The 20,949-nt window shown below is 46.3% G+C and overlaps 1 protein-coding gene across 1 annotated transcript; it reads right to left on the bottom strand.

The window, feature by feature from the left end:
* Positions 1-5,650: 5,650 nt before the first annotated feature.
* Positions 5,651-12,883, bottom strand: LOC103294142 (putative DBH-like monooxygenase protein 2). The gene is made up of 13 exons (XM_008150520.3): positions 12,596-12,883; positions 11,606-11,752; positions 10,932-11,093; positions 10,610-10,693; positions 9,620-9,787; positions 9,343-9,445; positions 9,000-9,166; positions 8,596-8,687; positions 8,216-8,312; positions 8,020-8,079; positions 7,018-7,148; positions 6,182-6,296; positions 5,651-5,893 (listed from the first exon to the last, which is right to left on the bottom strand). Exons 1-13 carry the CDS (start codon positions 12,881-12,883, stop codon positions 5,651-5,653), a joined length of 1,857 nt encoding a protein of 618 aa, XP_008148742.2.
* Between the last annotated feature and the right edge of the window lie 8,066 nt (positions 12,884-20,949).

The following is a 20,949-nucleotide window of genomic DNA, read 5'->3' as shown; positions in this document are numbered from 1 at the left end:
TTGTTGACACCACAAGCCCTGACATGGGACAAAGGGTCCTAAGGCACAGAGGATCCTGCAGCCAGCTCACACCAGGGCAGACTAGTTGACCAAAGGCTTCATTTAAACACTTGGGTTTGGAAAATGGAGGATGAATTTGTCTGGAAAGATCTGTGAAAGAAATAAACTTACAAGTCCAGGAAGCACAGAGAACCCCAAACAAGAGGAATCCAAAGAAGACCACACCAAGACACATCATAATTAAAATGCCAAGGGCAAAAGACAAAGAGATAATATTGAAAGCAGCAAGAGAAAAACAGTTAGTTACCTACAAGGGAATACCCATATGACTGTCAGCTGATTTCTCAACAGAACCTATGCAGACCAGAAGGGAGTGGCAAGAAATATTCAAAGTGATGAACAGCAAGAACCTACAACCAAGATTACTCTACCCAGCAAAGCTATCATTCAGAATTGAAGGTCAGATAAAGAGCTTCACAGACAAGAAAAAGCTAAAGGAGTTCATCACCACCAAACCAGGATTATATGAAATGCTGAAGGGTATTCTTTAAGAAGAGGAAGAAGAAGAAAAAGGTAAAGATAAAAAATTCCCCCCCCCCCCGTGGCTCCCCTCCACCTGATTCCCCACCCCCCCCCATGCCCTTACCCCCCGCCACTGTCTTCATCCATAGGCGTAAGATTTTTGTCCAATCTTTTCCCATACCTACCAACAAGTGAATCAGGGACATAGAAAGGGAGTGGACTGACAATTCTCAGGGGGAAGGGGGTATGAGGGGTGTGGGAAGAGATTGGACAAAAATCTTACACCTATGGATGAAGACAGTGGCGGGGGGTAAGGGCATGGGGTGGGGTGGGGTGGGGAATCAGGTGGAGGGGAGCTATGGGGGGAAAAAGGTGGAACACCTGTAATAATCTGAACAATAAAGATTTATTTAAAAATAAAAGAATTTGTCCGGACAACCGTAGATCTGTAGTTACTGAAATTCAATCCTTTGTGTATATGAATCGACAATGATTAAAGCATAAGGTTTTGAAAAGTAAGTACTTCTGAAAAAAAAAAAAAAAAGAACAAGACAGAACAAAGAAAAGCTGGACTCAACTTTAGACATTTGAAGACACTTGAGGATTGAAACTTGAAATCTATGCACAAGGTATGGTCCTTGAACCAGGCAGAAAATGTGGAGGGGGAAGAGATAAAATCAAGTATTGGCTGCTCTGACTCCTGAGCTATGCTGGCTCCTGGGCTGCCATCAGATCCTAACACAGCAGGTGACTCCAGGGGATCAGTTCTGAGAGTATCACCTGCTACCAGGTTGGCACAGGGACTATTACTTCAGGTGGATACTCCTTTCCTTCCCTTTCCTTGTCTCAGTTTGCTCATCTGTAGGATGGAGTAAACATTGGAGCTGCAATATTCATAGAAATGCATTTTCAGTCTGTAAAGGTCCATGCAAGGTTTATTATGACCATTACATAATCCCCCAAGTGTTCTTATGCCTACTAGTATTTAAACCTTTTCCTTCTTCCCTGTGGCTTTCCTGATAGTAAAGAAGATTCTCCCTAGTGCTGGTCCTTTATAATAAGACTGCTATGAGGCCCCTGGTTTTCAAACAAGTTTTGTAAAAGAAAACTGTTCTCTGAGGTGACTGTAGTGTCTCAAACTGGCTTTTGGGGAAAAGATTGTTTTTGTTTTGTTTTGAAATGAAAAAAAAATATTTCCATTACATTTTCCCTTTTTAAAAATTTATTTTTATTGTTGAAAGTATTTTAGATGTCCCCTTTCCCCCATTTACCCCCTCCACCCTTCCCCCATACCCTATGGTATTTTTCTTAAGCTTTTTATACTTGCTGCTATTCATATGTTGCCTTCTAGAGAGATCCATTGAGAACAAAATGTGTAAACAAATAACAGAGAATAAAAATTATGAAATAGCCAATGGAGTTCATATGGACTGTGTGTATGTGTGTTCATGTACATTATATTATATGGCAAATATATTTTCTGCCAGTAAAATGTTCTGTGGTTTGTGTGATGAGATTAAGCTTATCAGTGTTTCATAATTTTCTTCAAAAAGCACTACTCTTTGATGGTGATTCACTGAATGAATGTGAGCATTATTGCATAGTGAGTCCTTGGTTTAGTCTTGCCCCTGAGTGAGATGTTGAGTTTCACGGTATTCTCCCAAAGGTGACTTGGGTTCACCTCTGCTCTGAGGTGTGGCTAGGAGGATAGTTGTACCTCAGTTTTTCTGCCTGTGGTTATGCTTCTGTTCACTTATGTTTTGTCTAAATAGGGTATAGATATTGAAATACACACACGTGTTACAATCACAACATGGTGAAGAGGTTGTGAGGCGAGGTGGGTTGGTACTATGTTGGGAGGAGCCAACAGCAGGTGTTCTGTGGCTGGAGGTGTTTTGATGACACTTGATGATGGAAAAACTTCAGAGAAGTTGACCTCAACCCAGGCAGGGTTGCTTATTTGAGCACAAGATGCCTAAAGATCTTTGGGAAAATACCCAGGCTAGAAGTTGTATCATATGATAATTACCAAGAGTAAATCAAGATATACTAATTTCAAATTAGACCATAGTTTCTGGCAAGTTATAATTTTAAAAAAATATATTTTATTGATTTTTTTACAGAGAGGAAGGGAGAGGATAGAGAGTTAGAAACATAGATGAGAGAGAAACATCAATCAGCTGCCTCCTGCACACTCCCTACTGGGTATGTGCACACAACCAAGGTACATGCCCTTGACCAGAATCAAACCTGGCACCCTTGAGTCAGCAGGCTGGCGCTCTATCCACTGAGCCAAACCGGTTAGGGTTGACAAGTTATAATTTACTAGAGGCCTGGTGCATGAAATTCGTGCACTTGGGGGTGGGGCGTCCCTCAGCCAAGCCTGCCCCCTCTTGCAGTCCAGGAGCCTTCGGGGGATGTCTGACTGATGCAGAGGTGGGAGAGGCTCCCACCACTGCTACTGTGCTCGCCAGCTGTGAGCCCAGCTTCTGGTTGAGTGGCGCTCCCCCTGTAGGAGCGCACTGACCTCCAGGGGGCAGCTCCTGCATTGAGCGTCTGCCCCCTGGTGGTCAGTGTGCATCATAGTGACTGGTTGTCCACTGTCTGGCTGAAACTGGCTCTCCAACATCTCCAGAGGGGTCCCAGATTGCAAAAGGCACAGGCCAGGCAGAGGGACCCCACCTGTGCAGGATCAGGGTCAGGGAGGGATGTTGGAGGTTGGCCAGCTGGGGTAGAACCACTGTAGGGCTTCAGGGCTTGTCCAGCCCACCTCGGTCAGTCCTGATCAGCTGGACCCCAGCAGCAAGCTAACCTACCAGTCGGAGCGTCTGCTCCCTGGTAGTCAGTGCACATCATAGTGAGCAGTTGAGCGGCCTTAGCATATCATTAGCATATTACACTTTGATTGGTTGAATGGCCAACTGAATGACCAGACACTTAGCATATTAGGCTTTTATTATATAGGATGATCATAACAAGTCCTACAACCTTCATGAAGATTTATATTTCTAAGTCCAGCTTTATTTAGAGAAATAATCAGAGAGAAGTTGGTAACATGGATGACAGAAAGTGTTATGGATGTAACACACGTTTACTTCCAAATATATGCCCAGATAAAAGCACGACTGAATTGGAACAGACTTTAGAACCTATGTAGCTTTAAATTTCCAAATCATAAAATTCTGTTTAAGCCATATCTTTCTAATCTTCATCAGCAACCACATGCTTCTCCATAAGCTTTCCCATTGAATTTTTGGGCAGAATTAATTTTAAAACATTTTTTTTATGTGGAAATAACTTTTGACTTCTCAGGATTCTACTCATAAGCTTAAACTTTTCATCTTAAACCATCTCTCTGCTAACCTTCACTTTTTCAATGATGGCTACTATTTTCCTACTAATTATCTTGATTAAAGTTCCCTGTTTCTCAAACATCCCTTTCATGACCTCTAGTTAAAAAATTTAAAACAGGTTTGTTGACTTCTATTAAATGTAGATAATTAAAATAGCTATTTAAATACTTGTCTATATAAATCTAGTGATTTTCATTTGTTATGCTTTACAGTGAAATTAATCCAAGGGAATATACTATAGCATGCAGACTGGAAGTTCTCTGCTCAGAGTAGTCAAAAACTCTTATTTGGAAAAACTTTCTAAAAGGAAAACCTCCATTTTCCTTGAATGACGACAACAAAGTTGCCACAAAGTGAACACAGACAATCCTCTGGTTTCCAGGGAGCTAGTTTTTCCTATAATCATAAACTTCAGAAAACTTGATTTAAAGACAGCAAGTCCCTCTGCTCATACATCATGATGCCCCAAAGTGACCTTAAGCATTGCAAATGTCCAACTGAGATGGAAGGAGCTATTTAAATGGGAACACTGAAGGTTTTGTAGGATCTCAGAAGGGATCATCCAGAATTCTCCAGAAGAAATGACAGTGGAGGTCATGGGCTTGGTACCGTCTATGCACCTCACCACTCCCAGAGGAAGGGTGTTGCTCTGTCAGGAAGCAGGGCTATGATGTTAGACCAAGGCTCAGCCCTTCAAGCAGTGGTCTCCAAGGAAATAAGAGCCAGAGTAGGGATTCCTTCCAGAGGACGTGAATAACAAGCAGAGCAATTCATAGAGAAACATGGTGACATTAAAGCTCAAAGGATAGGGTGGCACAGAGCTTCTCAAGCTTAGAAGACAGAATGCCCCATAGAACTCTCAGAGCAGCAGCCACCACAGGTCTGTCAACTATGGTTGCAAACTGCAGGCTTTGTCCATGTGAACCTCCTTGACATGTTCTGGGCTCTAGAGCCAAGGACTACCTCTCTTCACCTTACCCTTGACCTGTCCTCAGAGCCCAATTCAACTGGCCTGGCCAGTTAAGGCTCTTCACACCTGTTGATCTGAGTGTTGAGAATGTGACATTTGATGGGATAAATAAAGACCATCCAATAGTAGAGGCATGGTGAGGAGAGCAAGACTGCATTATACGTGGCATTTGGGGCAGCCAGGTAGAAGAGATGCCTTCTACTGAGCAATTTAAGAGACTTCCCAGCTGCCTCTCCTGGACTAAAGACTCAAAGGAAAGAGATGGCAACAGGAAGCAAGTTTAGTTCTATGTAATCTGATGTCTTAAGCTTTGTCCCTTATAAACACAACTCTCTCTTTACCACATATCACACATATGGTTTGCTGCCTCTGCCTTATAGGGAGGGTTGGACAAAATGTCAGAAGAAGAGAGAAGCAGGAGGCCCCTCTAGGGCCAGCATGGGAGGAGGAGGGTTCCAGGGTTCTCCATCTGCTTTCAAGCCCCCTCTTCCCATGTGGCATCCCCTTGAGTGAGCTGGAGCATCAGACTTCTCAGACCTCACATCCAAACTTAGATCCAGATTTTGTCAGAAAACCTGTAGTCCCACTGGTGCTACTGAAGCTTTCAAGGATGAATTGCATAGCTTGTCATGGAAGAACCTTATGGAGTATTACAGTGGCCAGGCTTGCCAGTGTCCTGACTTGGGCCATGGGAACGGACACAGATGGGGGACATTTTGGGAGCTAAAAGAGGGGAGTTTCTGTGTTTGATAACCAGGGGACTGAGCAGAGAGGAGGACTGGGTGTTTGATATGAGGAGACAGTGTCAGATTCCAGCCTGCAGGGTAGCAAGGAGCCAAAAGAAGGCCCCCTGCCCAAACAAGAGGGCAGCCATGGGGAGGTGCCTCGGGGTAGCATTGCCCGAGGCCAAGAGGGCCATTGGCGCAGCCCTGAAACCTGCAGGGGTCTCATCCTGGGGCTCCACTTTGCCTCCTGATGACTCCAAACAGGGCCCCCTAGGTGTAGGGATGATTTCTGGAATCCAGCCTGTTGTGTTTCCCACTACTTCCTGCAGGAGAAGGGGAAAAATGGACAAAGGTAGAAGCCTCCCCACCTTGATTCCTTTCTTGGGACTTTAGTTAGTTATCCCAGTCCTTGCAGCCTCACACACTAACTGGGAGACTCCAATCCCAACCCACAACTCAGAGCTGCATAAGTCCAACTTTCTGCTGCATCGGCTTCTTCTTCCTTGATCTAGTGTTCCTATTTTTGTCATTCACCTCCCTCATTCTTCTCTAATTCTGGCTTCTCCCAATACCACCCCATATCCCTCCATTCTTAACCCTAAGACACTCACGTCAATGGTCTTTATTATCACGGTTTGCTGGGACTCCTTACAAGCTTTCTCAGCCTTCTTAATGTTCTCCAGGGTCCACTCAACATTGTTCATGGCCATTATGCCCTCCATGGAACTTCATGGGCAGGGGCAGGGTGGGAGACAGACAATAGTTTAGGGTCAACTTAAAGCCTTGACAATGGTGTATGAAATATCATCACTTTTGTGAGCACCAGTTTCATGTCAGCATAAACTGTAAGGAGTCTTATAAATCAACTAGAGGCCTGGTACACAAATTGGTGCATAGGTGGGGTCTGGCCAGCTGCCTGACCAGGGAGATCAGGCTGGGCCTGCTGCGGGGAGGGGATGCAGGAGGTTGACCAGCCAGCCCTGTCCTCTGTTTGAACTCCCAGTCAAAGGGACAATTTGCATATTAGCCTTTTATTATATAGGATGAAATAATCATAAGTTTGGCAGAAAGAGAATTATCATTAGGACTTAGAGATAGGATTTTTAAGAGTAAAAAAAGAGAAACATCTGATTCTTTAAAGAAGTGGTTCTTAATCTGAGAGCCATGAAGTCTAAGGATGTTGGTGGAGTAACTTTAGGGAACCTGTAAATGCCCTAAAATTATATGTGAAATGGGGTGTATCTGCACAGATGTGCATTCTTGGAAAGAAGCCTCAGAGAGAACCCTTACCTCCAACTAATGAAGGGCCTCTACCTGAAAGTAAACATAGTCTGACTGAATCAGGTAATATAGGAGAAAAAGGCAGACCGAGAATTTGTACATAAGTGATCAGTGATCTCACTTCTAGAGATCACACTTGAGGATTTTATGGTCCAGGATGACTCACTCTGATGCCTCCTCCCCCAGCTCCTGGGCCACATAGATGATGTCAGGGTACCCCATGCAGCTAGAGATGTTATTCCGGGGATAGTAGAAGAGGAAGATGAGGCACATCTCATTAATGGTGCTGGGACCCCCCTGGAAAAGAAGAGGGAGACCGATGGAGAGACAAAGATACAGAGGCATGCAGAGAGAACAAGGCAGGCAGAAATGGTTTAGGTAGCCATTTTACCAATGAACCTGCTTTCCTTTCTCCTTAACCTCCAGCTAATTCACTGATCCTTACCACTCTTCACCACAACTCTTTCTTCCTCCTTCTCTATTTCCAGTTAGACAGTTATTCATGTCATTTCCAAAGAAATATTTCACATATCTTTCAATTCCTCTATATTTCCATTGCCACTGTCTTGGTTTGAGAAGATAAGACAAAATATTGAATTTCTTTAAAGCCACTCCCTCAGGAGCTTCTCCAGAATTCCCTATCAGTACACATCTAATTCAGGACCCACTCAAATATGTCATATGCTCTCATCACTGTAGGGAGACCTTAGGGTTTTCCCTATGAATTTTTCTAGTACATTATCTCCATTCTATTCTAATGATGCATATCACTTTCTACCTTGTATTAGAATCATTTTAAGAGCAGTGTTTTCTTCCTCAGTAGCAAGCAACTCCTTTTGAATCTGACAAGCTTGGAACCATTCCTTACACACAATATGCGTGGGGTTCCTTGTGACCATGATAACAATAGCTGACTCTAACTGAGCATCTGTTACATGTCAGACAGTGATCTAGATGCTTTACATGTATTAATCAACTCTCACAACACTTATGCAATAAATAATATTGTTGATTCTTTTATAAATTAGAAAATTAAGACACAAAGAACTTGAATAACTTGCCTACAGTTAGAAAGCTACTAATGATTGTGTTGGCATTCAAAGCCAGGCAATGAGGCTTCAAGTCCATGCGTTTGTCATGGTGACTATGCGGGGAGAGAGCTACTTACAAAAGTCAAGAAGTCTCGGTCCAGTGTCTCGTAGTGACACTCTATTAGCAACTCGTCTCCCTATTTAGAGTGAAACACAGAGGCCAAAAGTAAGACATAGAGAGACTGGACCAGTTTTAGAACTATCCTGGCTAACACTAATGTGCCCTAAGCCTGCCTGTCCCCGACACCAGCCGTGCCTCCCCCGGGGTCCCACCGGCTTGATCTCCACCCGATGAGGTAAATCTCGAGTCTCCTGCAGATTGAAGTCATAGGAGTCATCTTTACAGATTGTTCGGAGTTGTGTTCCATTTCTGGAGGGAGAGAAAGGGAGGAGACAGGAATAAGGTGAGGAGGATGAAGTGGGGAGGGTGTCTATCAATAAAGAAGCTGTGTGGGGCATCACTCTGTGGGTATAGATTGTTCATAAAACAAGAAAGCTCCTCCTTCCACAGTCTTCTTCAAGGCTTCTCTGCTCTGTGGATAATTCTGTTTCCTCCTTACTCCTAAAGTTATACTGCAGAATAAAAAACTATTTCTAAGATTTATTCCCACATGCACAAAGGAAAGCTTCAAATCCATGCCTTCTTCCCTTACCTGTACTGCACAGCTTGCAGAGCCCGCCCAGCCAGGTGGGTGTGGAGCAGGTAGCCATATACCTGTATGTCAGGCACTGGGGCCCCATTCATCTGTGACAGGGAGGAGAGGCAGCTGGTTAGTTAAGAACTCTCATCTTGCCCTGCCCCTTGATTCTCCACCCTTAATATTTGACACCTTCTCTCATAACTGATATGAACCCCTTTAGTGTTTACCTGTCCCCAATCCCTGCCCCACTCCCTCTGTCCCCAAAGCCCTGACTCCTTCCATCCCTTGCATAATCCCAGTTAGTGATTTTCCTGTGCACCAGGCTGTAGTCATTGTCCAAGTGTCGGGTGCAGGCTGTGTGTGCTGTAGATCAGACCAGATCTGTGATGGGGAACCTCCCAGCCTCCCAGCCTCACCTCTTCAAACTTCTCTGTCTTACACAGTCCGTAGGACATGAAAGACTCAGCACCAGGGGGGATGAAGTGGATGGGGAACGTGAGGAAGCCCAGCTGCAGGACTCCCATGTCGTATTTGCGCAGGTGTGCTGTGTAGTACATTCGAATCCCCGAGGTGTCGTGCACACCTGGTGCAGAAAGGCAAACCACAGAAGGCAGGAGAGGAGTTCACAACATGGGGAGAAAGAGGCCCAGGAAAGCTGTTAGCAAAAGGATTCAGCACACATCCCAAGACATCTTCCCAATTCCTAGAGGCATCAGACAGTCTGCCCAGCTCTTCTTCCATAAATGCTCAGAGGCTCACCAGGAAGGTTGTGAAAATTGCTGTAATGAACCTCCAGTCGGATCCACTGGGGGTCCAAGGGGGTCCCAATAGAGACACCCACGTCATCTGGAAACTGGTAACTCTGTTGAATGAAGGGAATTGGGCAGCAAGAAAGACTGTAGGTAGGTGCAGGCTGGGAGCTAGGTGCAGGGACCCATCCCAGACCTCCCTGTATCCCAGCCTTCATCAGCCCAGCAATCCCAGTTCCCAACAGCATGCACCCCTTAGCCACCTATCTCCTCATCACAGGACTCACTGTGCCCCCGACAGCCCAGCCCACGATGACCTGGGAGCAGAGGGAGAAGGCGGGATCAGCCCCATAGCAGTCGCTGATGCCCGTGGGCAGAACACTGGCATTGCCACAGGCGTATACAAGGATGTGGTGCACCATCGTCTCGTTGTGGGAGACCAACTTGGGCTCAAACTGGGGAGGGGGGGGGAGGGAGGGCAAAGCATAGTCACGATCCTCTATGTCAAGTCTTATCAAGTCTTATTCTCCATGTTCCCTTTCCCCAAATAAAACTGCACCCATTCCCTGCTTCTCTCCGATTTTCTTTCTCTTCCATTTTTTCTGGTATTTTCTTCCCTAACTTGTCATTTCCCCCTCAACTCTGACTCATCTCTCGCCTCCACCCTTTTAAAACCTCTGAGAGCACAGCATGCTAACCCCCATGACTTCAGCCTTTCCCTTACTAACCTCATTAGTCTGTGATATCTGAGCAGGAAACCACTTCTTGTTGGATTCTCTCTCTAAAGAAAATATGGCTCCCACACTTTTGCTACTTACTATAAGATCATACTTTTATTTATTTAATCAAAATTGGAACCACCCAAATGTGGAATCAGGTGACCAAGTTTGCGTTCCCTCTAGCTCTTGGCCATGCCTCTCTCAGCCAACACCTCCTCCTGGGCTAAGAGTACAATTCTGGGGCTGGGGTGGGGCTTACATTTTTTTCTTTGCAAACTTAGGAATTCATGAACTTCATCAAAATCTCAGATGCATCGTGGGGCTGGAGTGAAACAATGCTGGGAGCTATAGTTCTGGGTTCAAGAAATCATGAAACTACCATGTCCACCAAACATAGCCTGGCCCCATGTATGTTAGCCCCATGGGGCCAGGCTATGTTTGGTGGACATGGTAGCCCCACTGCTTCCTTCCAGCAATCATCTGATTGACATCATTCCCTCCCAATCTACTGAGCTGCTCAACTGCCTTGACAGTGTCCCATTGTCTGGTTCGCCATACCTTGTAGATATGATGTTTCTTACTGACGATGGGGAGAGGGAGGAAGGTGCAGGCATACGTGGTGTCATCCTCTGGGATAAGGAACTGGAGAGAGACACACACAGGCTATGGTCGGGTGGGAGTGAGGCTCCCAGAGAATCAAGGAAAGGGACAGAGAATGGAAGAGTGTCCACTTTAAGGTCAGTTTGGCCATCCTCCAGGGTGTGAGAGAAGTCAGAGAAATTTCAATTCTAGGGACGTACTGAGTATTGAGTACAAGAGGAGGGTGTGGATTGACCGGGAAGATGGGAAGGGGGCTGGAGGAGGCTGGGTGTGATCTTACATCAGTGATCTCCAAGTCATGGATGATTGTGTCCTCAGGTACATCATGATCATCTGGGTGGAGTATTTGTAGCAGGAAGATGGACTTGACAAAAGTACGCTCCGGGTCCAGCTTCAGCGTGTCATCCAGGCCATAGGCAGCCAGCACCCTCACCGTGTCGCTCTGGGGGAGTCAGGGGCATTGAGATGCTATACCCATGAGAAACCCTTTGCACACACCCAAGGACCAATACAAACCACTTGCTCATGTCTACACAGTGGGATGGAAAGAGCTTCAGGTTCAGGGGTGAGAGCTAGTCAGGTCCTAGTTCTGCCTCTGAGGCCAACTTGTTGGAAATGTTGAGCAAGGCACATGCCCTCTCTTATTCCCTCTCTATGCCTGTGTCCACATCTGGTAAATGACACTCTAAAGTTCAGTGAAATCAGACAGGGTACTTCACAAGAGGAAGGCAGAGGAGTGGGGCGGGGGGTGGGGGGGCTGCTGAATCAGTGGGAAGTCATGCTATAGAGGGCTGGTGGCTTTTAAGAGTAGGCACAATTGAAATGAAGATAGAAGTCCTAGGAACTGTGACTGGCTACCTGAGATACATGGACATTACAGCATAGGGGTGACTATAACTCCCTAGAAGAAAAAGCAGTCTGTGCTCAAATACTTTTCTCCCCTCCTTAGTTTACCGTAATGTCTTTGTCATTGGGGTCGCAGGAGCGGAAGGGCCTGGAGAAAAGCATGGTGGTATAGACACCATCTTCTGTTAGCTTCAGCAGCTTAGCATCCTGACTCCCGTCCGCCTCCAGGGTGTCTTCATCCACCAGGTGCTGATCCTGGGGTCCATTGAAGGTCAAGGATAAGAACCAGGAGTCCCAAGAGAAGTCAGTATCCCTTTAGCTCCCCTGTGATACTAGTTTAGCAGAACCAAGGGCTTCTTTATTATGTACTTTGCTCCTAGGACAGAGCAGGGCATTAAGGGTGGAACCTTGGAGCAGAGGGACGGACAATGTCTGATGCGAGTTTCACCACCTTGCTTGACTTCAGTTTCGAATCTCACCTCCATCAATCCTAATATTCCTGTATCTCTAACCCTTGAAAGCTCACTTACTCTCTGAACTCCCTACGTTATTCATCCTGTCCTGTGGCTTCCCTATATCAATGCAGGAGATGTATGAGCTGCTTCTGTGTCTGTAAAATGGGATAATAATCATCCACCTCATAGTGATGCTGTGAGGTTTAACATGCAAAGAATTCGGAGCGATGCCTGGTTACTCAAAAGTACATAACAATTTTAAGCTAAAAATGCTTCTGTGGCATGATTAGACTATTTTGGGCTGTGGTGTACCTGATGGAGCTGGAAGGAAACTGAGGAGGAAGACTGTCTCAAACAGCTGTGACTCTCCCCTGTGACCTGCATTAAGTGGGCTATTAGCAGACATGTGGGACAGGACTCTCTCAGTCCAGTGGTCCATTCCTTAGCACCTAGGGACATGGAGTCCAAAGATGTAGACTGAATCTCTCCAATGGCCATTTCTGTAGGGAGAGGTCAGCAGCCAGCTGGTGTTCTGGGAGTGTGCCTGCATGTTTGGAAAATGTGGATCCTTCCTGGACTCAAAGCCATCCCGAACCCCAGCCAGAGACCCTCATCCTTGGAAGAAAGTCACCCTCCAACTTACCGAGAAATAGACATTGCCTTCAGGCAAGACTCCTCCAACAACCAGATCGCCTCCCACGAAGGAATAGCCATTTGTGACTCCCAAGCCCACCCAGCCAGCTGTTCGGACCTGGAGCTCAAAAGTGATCATCTCAGCCTCAAGGTCAAAGTCCCAGCGCAGGAAAATGACATTGGAAGGGTCTAGGAACCTGGAATAACGCAATCGAGATGTGGGGCCAAGGCGGTTGCCTTGGGAGGGGGCTGCCAGAACCATAAGTAGAAGGAGCCTGAAGAGAAGGTCACAGGCCATGGCTCCTGGGGTCTGGAGCATCTCTGCTGCAGGTGAACACTCAGTAAGTATGGACTTATATGTGCTTTCCCTGGCTAGGCACCATGCCATAGGGGAGGGACAGACTGGGGTTCTTCTGATCTGATCATCCCCTGGGCTCAGAGTGGTGCCACTTACATAACCCTGGAGGGATGAGGTGTCCAGAGAGGGTGCAGAGGAGATTGCTTTTGCCTTGGACTGGGGACTTATTATGAAATTCTCAGGAGTAAATCTTTTAGACTCTTCCACCCAACCTCATGCTAGTGTCCTGCCAATGGGGACCTTACAGAAACAAGGGAGGGTTAGTTCCTCTCATCTGTTCTTTTCTCCTCTCCTCTCCTCCCTCCCCTTTTCTCTCCCCCTCTCCACATCCCTGGATCCTTGGATGTCCTTACTGAGCACTCTGTCCTCTGGCATATGTCCCCAACCCCAGTTTTCATGGGCATTTTCTATATATAAAAACAGGCACAAGCAGAGGTGTGGTGGGAGTGCCTTTGAACCTGCCTCCCAGTCCAGCAGGAAGGAGAGAAGTTGTTAGGGGAAGGCTATGATTTCCATCTCCTGTGGGAGTCTTTTGCTGCTAATCCCTGGAAGGACATGTAGAGGTGAAGGAGCCATAATCAGCTTTCAGGTGGGCGAGTCTGGGCAGCTTTGAGTTTTTGCACATTCCTGGGGAGGAGAAGGAGGAGGAGGAGGTGAGGGGAAGCAGAGGGAGAGAATGGGGATAAACAGGAACTTGCCTCTGAGAGGCTTTGTGCTTTATCTTTCCTCCTAGGAAACCTACAGGGACTTCCACTGGAGGCTTGGTCCAGCATCCCCACTGGTATTGTGCAAATAATACACGGCCAGAAAAAAAAAAAAGTTAGAATATTAGAACACGAGATTAAAAAGTGATATTAGATCCACTAAATTTTCCAATCCACTTAATGTTTAGATGAGGAAACAGAAACACCAAGGGTAACATGAATAGTGCATGTGCCTGGTCACTGTCCAGGCAGAGCTATCAGGACACAGGGCCCTGCCTCCAGGCCAGTGCTCTCTCTAGCAGTCCCTTAAGTCACAGATACCAACAGGGCACTGGCCCCCACTGTACATTTCCACCACGGCTCGTCCTGGATGGAGTTGGTGTCATCACTGACTGCTTCTTTGGGAGTGGTCCAAATTCTCACCCTTATATCAAAGTTCTTTCTTTCCAGGGTTGGACACAGGTGATCTGGAGCAGGAAACCACCTCATTGACCTCTTCACCTCCAGTGTCCTTCCTCCATTAGACAATGGACAGGCTCCTCCCCACAGGAATGCAGTTCAAATGAAGGTGGACAGGAGCTGAAAACACCTGTTTATGCCTTCATTCAGAGCATGCATATTCTTCTTCTCCATCTTAGGAGGGCAACCATAATGCCAAACTCGGAGCATGGGAGAAGGTAGGTAGCTAGGCAGTCATCTGGAAGAAAGAGGCTTACCTTGGCCTAGGTTGGGAGCCAGGCCAAAATCAGAGGAGGAGCTTGGGGAGGCAATGACCTTGAGGAGCAGGAATTCAGGTAGGAGATAACAGGAGTATCCGAGACACTCTGATCCCAATCACATTTGGGGATTAAGGCAAAGGGAGGCGACGGCAGGGAGACAGGACAGCCAGCCTGGTAAACTGAGATGTGCCCAGGATCCTTTATCCTGCAATCTGTCCAGCTCAGCCTCAGTGCTGGCCTTAGGAGGAGGTAGAGTCACGGGAAAGAGCTGGAGTCAGCCATTGCTAGCCAGGGAATCTGTGTCTGGGCACCTTCTGGCTTCCCAGGGGGCTTTCTTTCCCTTTCCTTCTTTGTTCCCCAGTTACACTTTCCTCCCAGCCCCCTTTCCTTTTACCATCTAACCCCCAGAGAGACTTTCTCCACAGAGAGCTCAGAATTAAATGCCCGTGGCTTGCTGGGTGAGGACACCTCTCTTGGCCCGTGCATTTTTCTGGTATTCAGGATAAGTGATTTGGGCACTGCTTCCTGGAGCTTCATCCCTCTCCATCTCTGGGGTAACGAGGTGGGAACCGGTAATGGCACAAAAGGCAAAAGTGAATCAACACATGAGTATTTAGAAAATAGTGCAATTGACATTTTGTGCACAATTAGATTTGAAATAGGGTGATGCAAAAAAAAAAAAACCAATGAAGTCACTTTATGCACAAAATTGTATAATGAAAATCTATTTTTCTTAAATCAAGAGAAACACAGTTTCAAAGTTAGCAAGACAAGTGAATTATAAATTGTATTATGCTGCCACCAAATGGATCCTTTGTCAAAACCATGGGAACCCTATTGCATGTATTACAACTTCTGAAGATTTAAAAAAAAATAAATTAGTGAATCTGGGAGGTGTAAACCCCCAGGTGCCAGCTGCTGCTGGGCCCTGATGTGGGGACTTTCCAGGGACATGGGTCTGCAGATTTGCCCTGCTCTAGTTCCCTCCATCATTTATCAAGTGACTGTGATGGGCAGACACCCACTTGGAACATTGACTTGAATATTGTACAGTTTCAAGTCTTGAAATAGTGAGGTTCAACTGCTAACCCCCGCTGCTTCTCCATACTGTTATCTGTAAAATGCTGAGGTTGGAGAGATGGTAGATATGGGGCCTTATTTTAAATCTAATTTGCCAGATCATTGGTTTCTAAACTTTCTGAAGAATGAGTCCTCTTAATGCAAAAAGTTAGGAGAACTTGTGATTTTAATCTCTATTGGTTAAGTGATAGATGTTTAGAGAAAGATAAAAACTATCATATTTTAGTTGAATTTGAAATTTGCCATTGCATAAAAGTCCACTTTACAAAGGGCTTACTCTGTGTCAAGCTTTGCTCTAAGAACTTTCCATATATTAATCCATTTATCCCTATGAAATAACTTTCATTATTATCTCCATTTTATAGATGTAGAAACTGAGGTCCAAAGTCACACCACTAGGTAATGGCAGCACTATGAATCATTGGGAAAATATAATTAAAGACAAAAATCTCCTCCTAATTCAGAATCTTGTCACAAAGGCAGAAGAGAGAGAAAAAACATTTATTATTGAATAAGCATTAAATCAGAAGGTGACACATCTCAGGCATTTCTTTCAGAGATCGCCAAGACAAAGAAATCTTAGCCTTTTATATAGGCCAGCAGAACCCATTACACACATGCTCTCAAGAGAAGCAATGACTGGACCTCAAATGAGAGGACTTGACAGGACCCTTTGCTAATCCACAGTTCTTCCTAGAGTCCCTTGGTAACCAGGATGTCCCTCTATGTTTGCTAAACGCTTTTATCTAAAGAAAAAATAAACTTGGCATAACTTGACGACAGTTCTTTACAGCTTCCAGTGTGACGTCTGCTCTAAATTGAGTTTAGGCTCATTCTCCTCGATGGTTATATTTCAAAGAGTTGCTTGCAGGGCTTTGAGAAAGACATCTCTGGGTCTTGACCCTGGCAAGAATTGTTTAGCTTTTAAAAAGATTTATATACTGGTACATTTCAAAGAGACAGAGAAAGAACTTACAAGTTTTCTAAAGTAAATGCTCTCAGAAAATGGAGAGGGAAGTGTCTTTTGTTACTTTTAACTGGGAGAATTAAGCTCTGCTGTTGAGTTTGTATTCCCCCTTACAGAGGGAAACACAGGTAACGGGAGATGAGCATCTATTGTCTAAGGCCCAGTGTGGCCTTGCAGCAGCCTCTGCCCACATACGAAGCATATGGGGGAGGAGGGAAGTCCTTGTTTAATCTCCAAGGTCTTTTGGTTGCACGGAGGTATTTTAATTCCTTGCAAAGGTTTGAGGCACAGTTCAGAAGCACCATTCTAGGACACTCTGGGACACAGGAGAGGGTGCAGGGCCAGTGAGTGAAGACCTCCGGGGACCATGGGGATGTGTGCCTGCATGTGTGGAGTGGGGGTTGGCGCCAGACGAAGGAAACACTCTCCAGTTTGAGGTTTGAGCTTCAGTGAGAAGATGAGAAAGACGTGTTTCCTGGAAAAGCCACTCCCTTTTGAGTTTCAGGCTCAGAGAGTGTCAGCCACTAATTGCCAGGGTCTTGTGCTCCTGCCTGGCTGGCCCTGTCCCACTGCCCCCTGGCCCACTGCCATCGGAGAGGACCCCAGGGGCCAGGAAATGGCATCACTTTCCCTTCTGTGGGGCTGGGTGCTCATGGCTGCCCTGAGCACAGGTCAGATGCCAGGAGGAGAGAGCCACTCAGTGGGTGGATGGAGGGAAAGAGAGCTGGGTCACTGGGGCACCAGGAGGCACAGAAAGTTTGCTCCTGGATCCCAGCCTGGCCCAGATACTCCCAGGCATAGGCTCTAGCCCTGAGAAAGAATACTTTCTGTCCCCAGGTGTCTCCTATCAATACCGCTCATGGGACTCTTCAGGATTTGCCTGTCCTAGTTATTTCTGGGGTGACCTTCACCCCCAGGACCTCCAGCCTGGCCTGTCTGTGTATTTCAGGTGCCAGTGCGAGCTTGGTGGAGCAAAGGCCCAGGTGGGCCCTGGTACGTCGGGGACAGGCTGAAACCCTGAGCTGCTTCCTGAGGGATGCCCAGTACCCCTATATGAGCTGGTACCAACAGGATCTCCAGGGGCAACTCCAGGTGCTGGCCATTCTGCGGTTTTCTGGGGACAAGGAGGTCATATCCCTTCCTGGAGCGGATTACCAGGCCACCCGGGTCGATGACACGGAGCTGAGGCTGCAGGTGGCCAATGTGACCCAGGGCAGAACCCTGTACTGCACCTGCAGCAAAGACACAGTGAGAAACCCTCCTTGGACAGATGAATAAAAACCACGCTCAGTTCCAACCCACGGACCCAAGCTCCTCCTCCTCTGCCCCACAGCACCTCAAGCCTGCTTGTCCCCGCCCCAGATCCTCCCTTCTGGCCTCTTTACCGCAGGTGAAAGCGGCCTGCATAGCACAGCGATCGACCACCTGCAGACCTTGGCTCTGCCACCTGTGAGCTGCAGGGAAGACTGCATCTCCCTGAACAGCAGTTTCGGTGTCTGTAAAGTACAGACAGCAATTCTACTCATCTCAGAGGGCCCCTGCGAAGATTAAGCATAAGGTACAGGTACACTGGAAGCTCTTAATTAGCATTAGCTCCAGCATATGGCATTTCATTACCAGTCTCAACGCTCACAAGGATGCTCAAAAGAGAGGATTCTGGGAGCTCAGAAAAGGGGAGAATGAATGTATCAATCTGTGGACCTGCCACTCACATCCGTGGAACAAGTAAACACCCACTTTTCCAATTAGATCCCCATTCTCAGTGCACACCACCACCTCAGCTCCTCACACCTGAGTCTCAGGTTCATCGTTTTAAAAGTGAGGATAGAGGACCGGGATCTAGAATCCACCGTGGAGGGCTTACCCAATACTCACCTTTCAAAAAGCCATGGCTCAGGGCCGGGTCTGCACCTGGAGTCAGAGCAGGCCATGGCTAGGAGGCCGGACCTCAGCAAACATCCGGGAACCACCGCTGGGAGGTGCATTGTGGGAGAGGCCAGGTCCTGAGGCCTCTGCAAAGATGGGAGGCAGGCTGGGCTGTAGTAGCCGAGCCACGCTGCTTCTAGTTCAGAGCTGCTGCATCCCCAGTGAGCAGGTAACTGTGGTGCAGGTGGGAGTGAGTGAAGAGAAGGCATTTCAAAGGTACTCAGTCGCTAAAGGAGGGGTGGGTGGTTGTGGTGCCCAGGGGCTGCCAGGCACCCTTTCCTCAGCACTTGTATAGAAAGGCGAGTTTTTTCCATCAGGGGGCGCCATCGGCCCACAGTTCTCCGAGCTCCGCACAGACAGGGGGGAGGTAGGGGATGGGGGTGGGGGGGCGGCTGTGATCAGTCACAGGTGTTGGTCCTCTCTCAGCCTCCCCTCAGGTGTTGTGGTGAAAACCTGCTCGGCTCTAGAGGAAGACAGTAACGGGAGGCAGTCTAGAGTCCAGCGCAGAGCCCGGCCCAGAGTCCTGGACACATTGTGATACCTGTGTCCCCTCAGCCCTCCAGGAAGGGTACCCCTGTTTGAGAACACGGTCACTGGAAGGTCCTTGTCCACCAAGACGCTATTAAATACAGAGCAGATGGCAGGCCCTGGGCAACCAGCTTTTAAAGGTAAGTTGAGGCCCTCTGCTGGAGTGATGATCTGATGGGTTCCCTTTTACCTCAGTCCCTGAGACCTACCTGGAGATTTCCCAGATGCACTTCTGCTCACCTGTACCATAAACTGAGATTAATACCATTGCTGAGGCCCTAGGTACTTAAACTAGCCCTCCTACACTGATGGATACTAGGGGTTCAAACAATACTTTTTGTTGTTTTACTGACATACCTTTTAATCCATTGTTTATCACTTGTTTTTGCTTTGTGATCCAATCTGAGAATGTTTTGTTTTTAAAATTTTTTTTATGTTTTTTTTTTCAATTGGAATTGACATTTTATATTATACTTAACAAACAATACTTGCTTTGTGATTGAGTGGATTATGTTATTCCCTCGGTGAACTGAAAAGACTTCACCTCGCTTATGCATGGTTCTGTTTAATATATTGCTACCAACTGCATGTGTACTTCTGTGATATTAAGACCTCTCAGAGGGATGCCCTGAAGAAAATAAGAGAAAAGAAATCTCAGGAGACAGAAATTTAATCAACATATCTAGTTGTTCTCTTTCTTGAGGTCAAATGTATATGCATTTCTTGGGAGTGGCAGGTGCTCAGAAGGAGCATGATGGAGGAAATGCTTGGGAAATAATTATGTAGTATGGATTTTCAGGGTCAGCTTGAGCAGGAGGATAATTTTGTCCAATGGGAATTCTCACCAGAATACTCTCACTTGCAAAGACTTTCATAATCAGATGGACAAGCTGGTCTGCTCTGAAATTCTCATTCTTCCAAGTGTTTTTCTAAATGGCTTTATAAACAAAGGAAACACTGGGACCACAAGGGACATAGGCAGGGACTTCTTGCCTGGCTCACCTGCTTCCCACCACTGCTGAAGACTGCATTGGCCATGTCAGTGACCAGCCTCAGCCCTGATCTATTACTGTACTCCAGCCACGTGGTAATAGGTGGGCCCCTTGCATTATGCTCTTTGTCCACACTGAAAATGACATATTCTAGATTTGGATTTTCTTTCCCTTGTCGTCATCACTCTCAGCCCCATCATCCTTGAATACATATATTCCACACAACAAAAGGAATGTATTTTTCAACTGAGGAAGTCACCTTACAATGACAGTGATTATACATCAAGCTGATGCCCATGGAATTCAGTGCCCTTAACATATGCTTCATCATCTAGAATCATCTGAACTTATAAGACATCAGTATGACCTATTGAAATCTTAGCACCATTTCAAGCTGGAAGAAATCTCAATTTGCCTGCAAAAACCATCTATTTCTACCAAAGCTAAAATTTCAGTTAATAACTTATACAAAGGCAAAGCTCTCACAATTGCACTTAATAATCCATATACAAAGTGTTGCTTTTTAACAAGCTAGGCCTCACTGCTTCAGAGGTTTTAGAAACTTAGAGAGGACAAGATTTACTGATGTAACTTCTTATGTCATAAGCCCCCAGTCAGCCTTTGTGTTAACCTCTCATGGCTCAAGTCCATACGCAGAATCCTGCAGAATGAATGACCAGAATCTATGCCTGGTGTTGAGAGTTGGATGGACAAGGAGAAACAAAGTGCAGTACCTCCCAGAGCCTCCCTTCTTACACCCTTTTCTCTGACCTCTACTTCTATTTATCCATTTCTTATCAGACTTCCTTTCCCCAATGGCATATGTAAGTTGCACATGTTTAATTCAATGCAAGTAGTAGGCATTTTGTCACCCCAAATGGCTTTCGAGTGGCTTTCCCCACCCCCCCACAATAAGTCAATCTGTTAGAGAGAACACCATCCCCATTTCATAAACTTTAACTGTCTAAGGGGTACTGAGTTTGCCATCTTCATTGACAGGGGAAGTAGGAGGGTTGTCTCATATAGTCACAGTACAGGTATGTACAAGTCACCTTCTCTGTTGGGCAGAAATGAGACAGGTATGCAGGAT

Source organism: Eptesicus fuscus, chromosome 14, assembly GCF_027574615.1.
Source record: "Eptesicus fuscus isolate TK198812 chromosome 14, DD_ASM_mEF_20220401, whole genome shotgun sequence".
Taxonomy (NCBI): Eukaryota; Metazoa; Chordata; class Mammalia; order Chiroptera; family Vespertilionidae; genus Eptesicus; species Eptesicus fuscus.
This window is presented reverse-complemented; position numbering and strand designations above follow the sequence as displayed.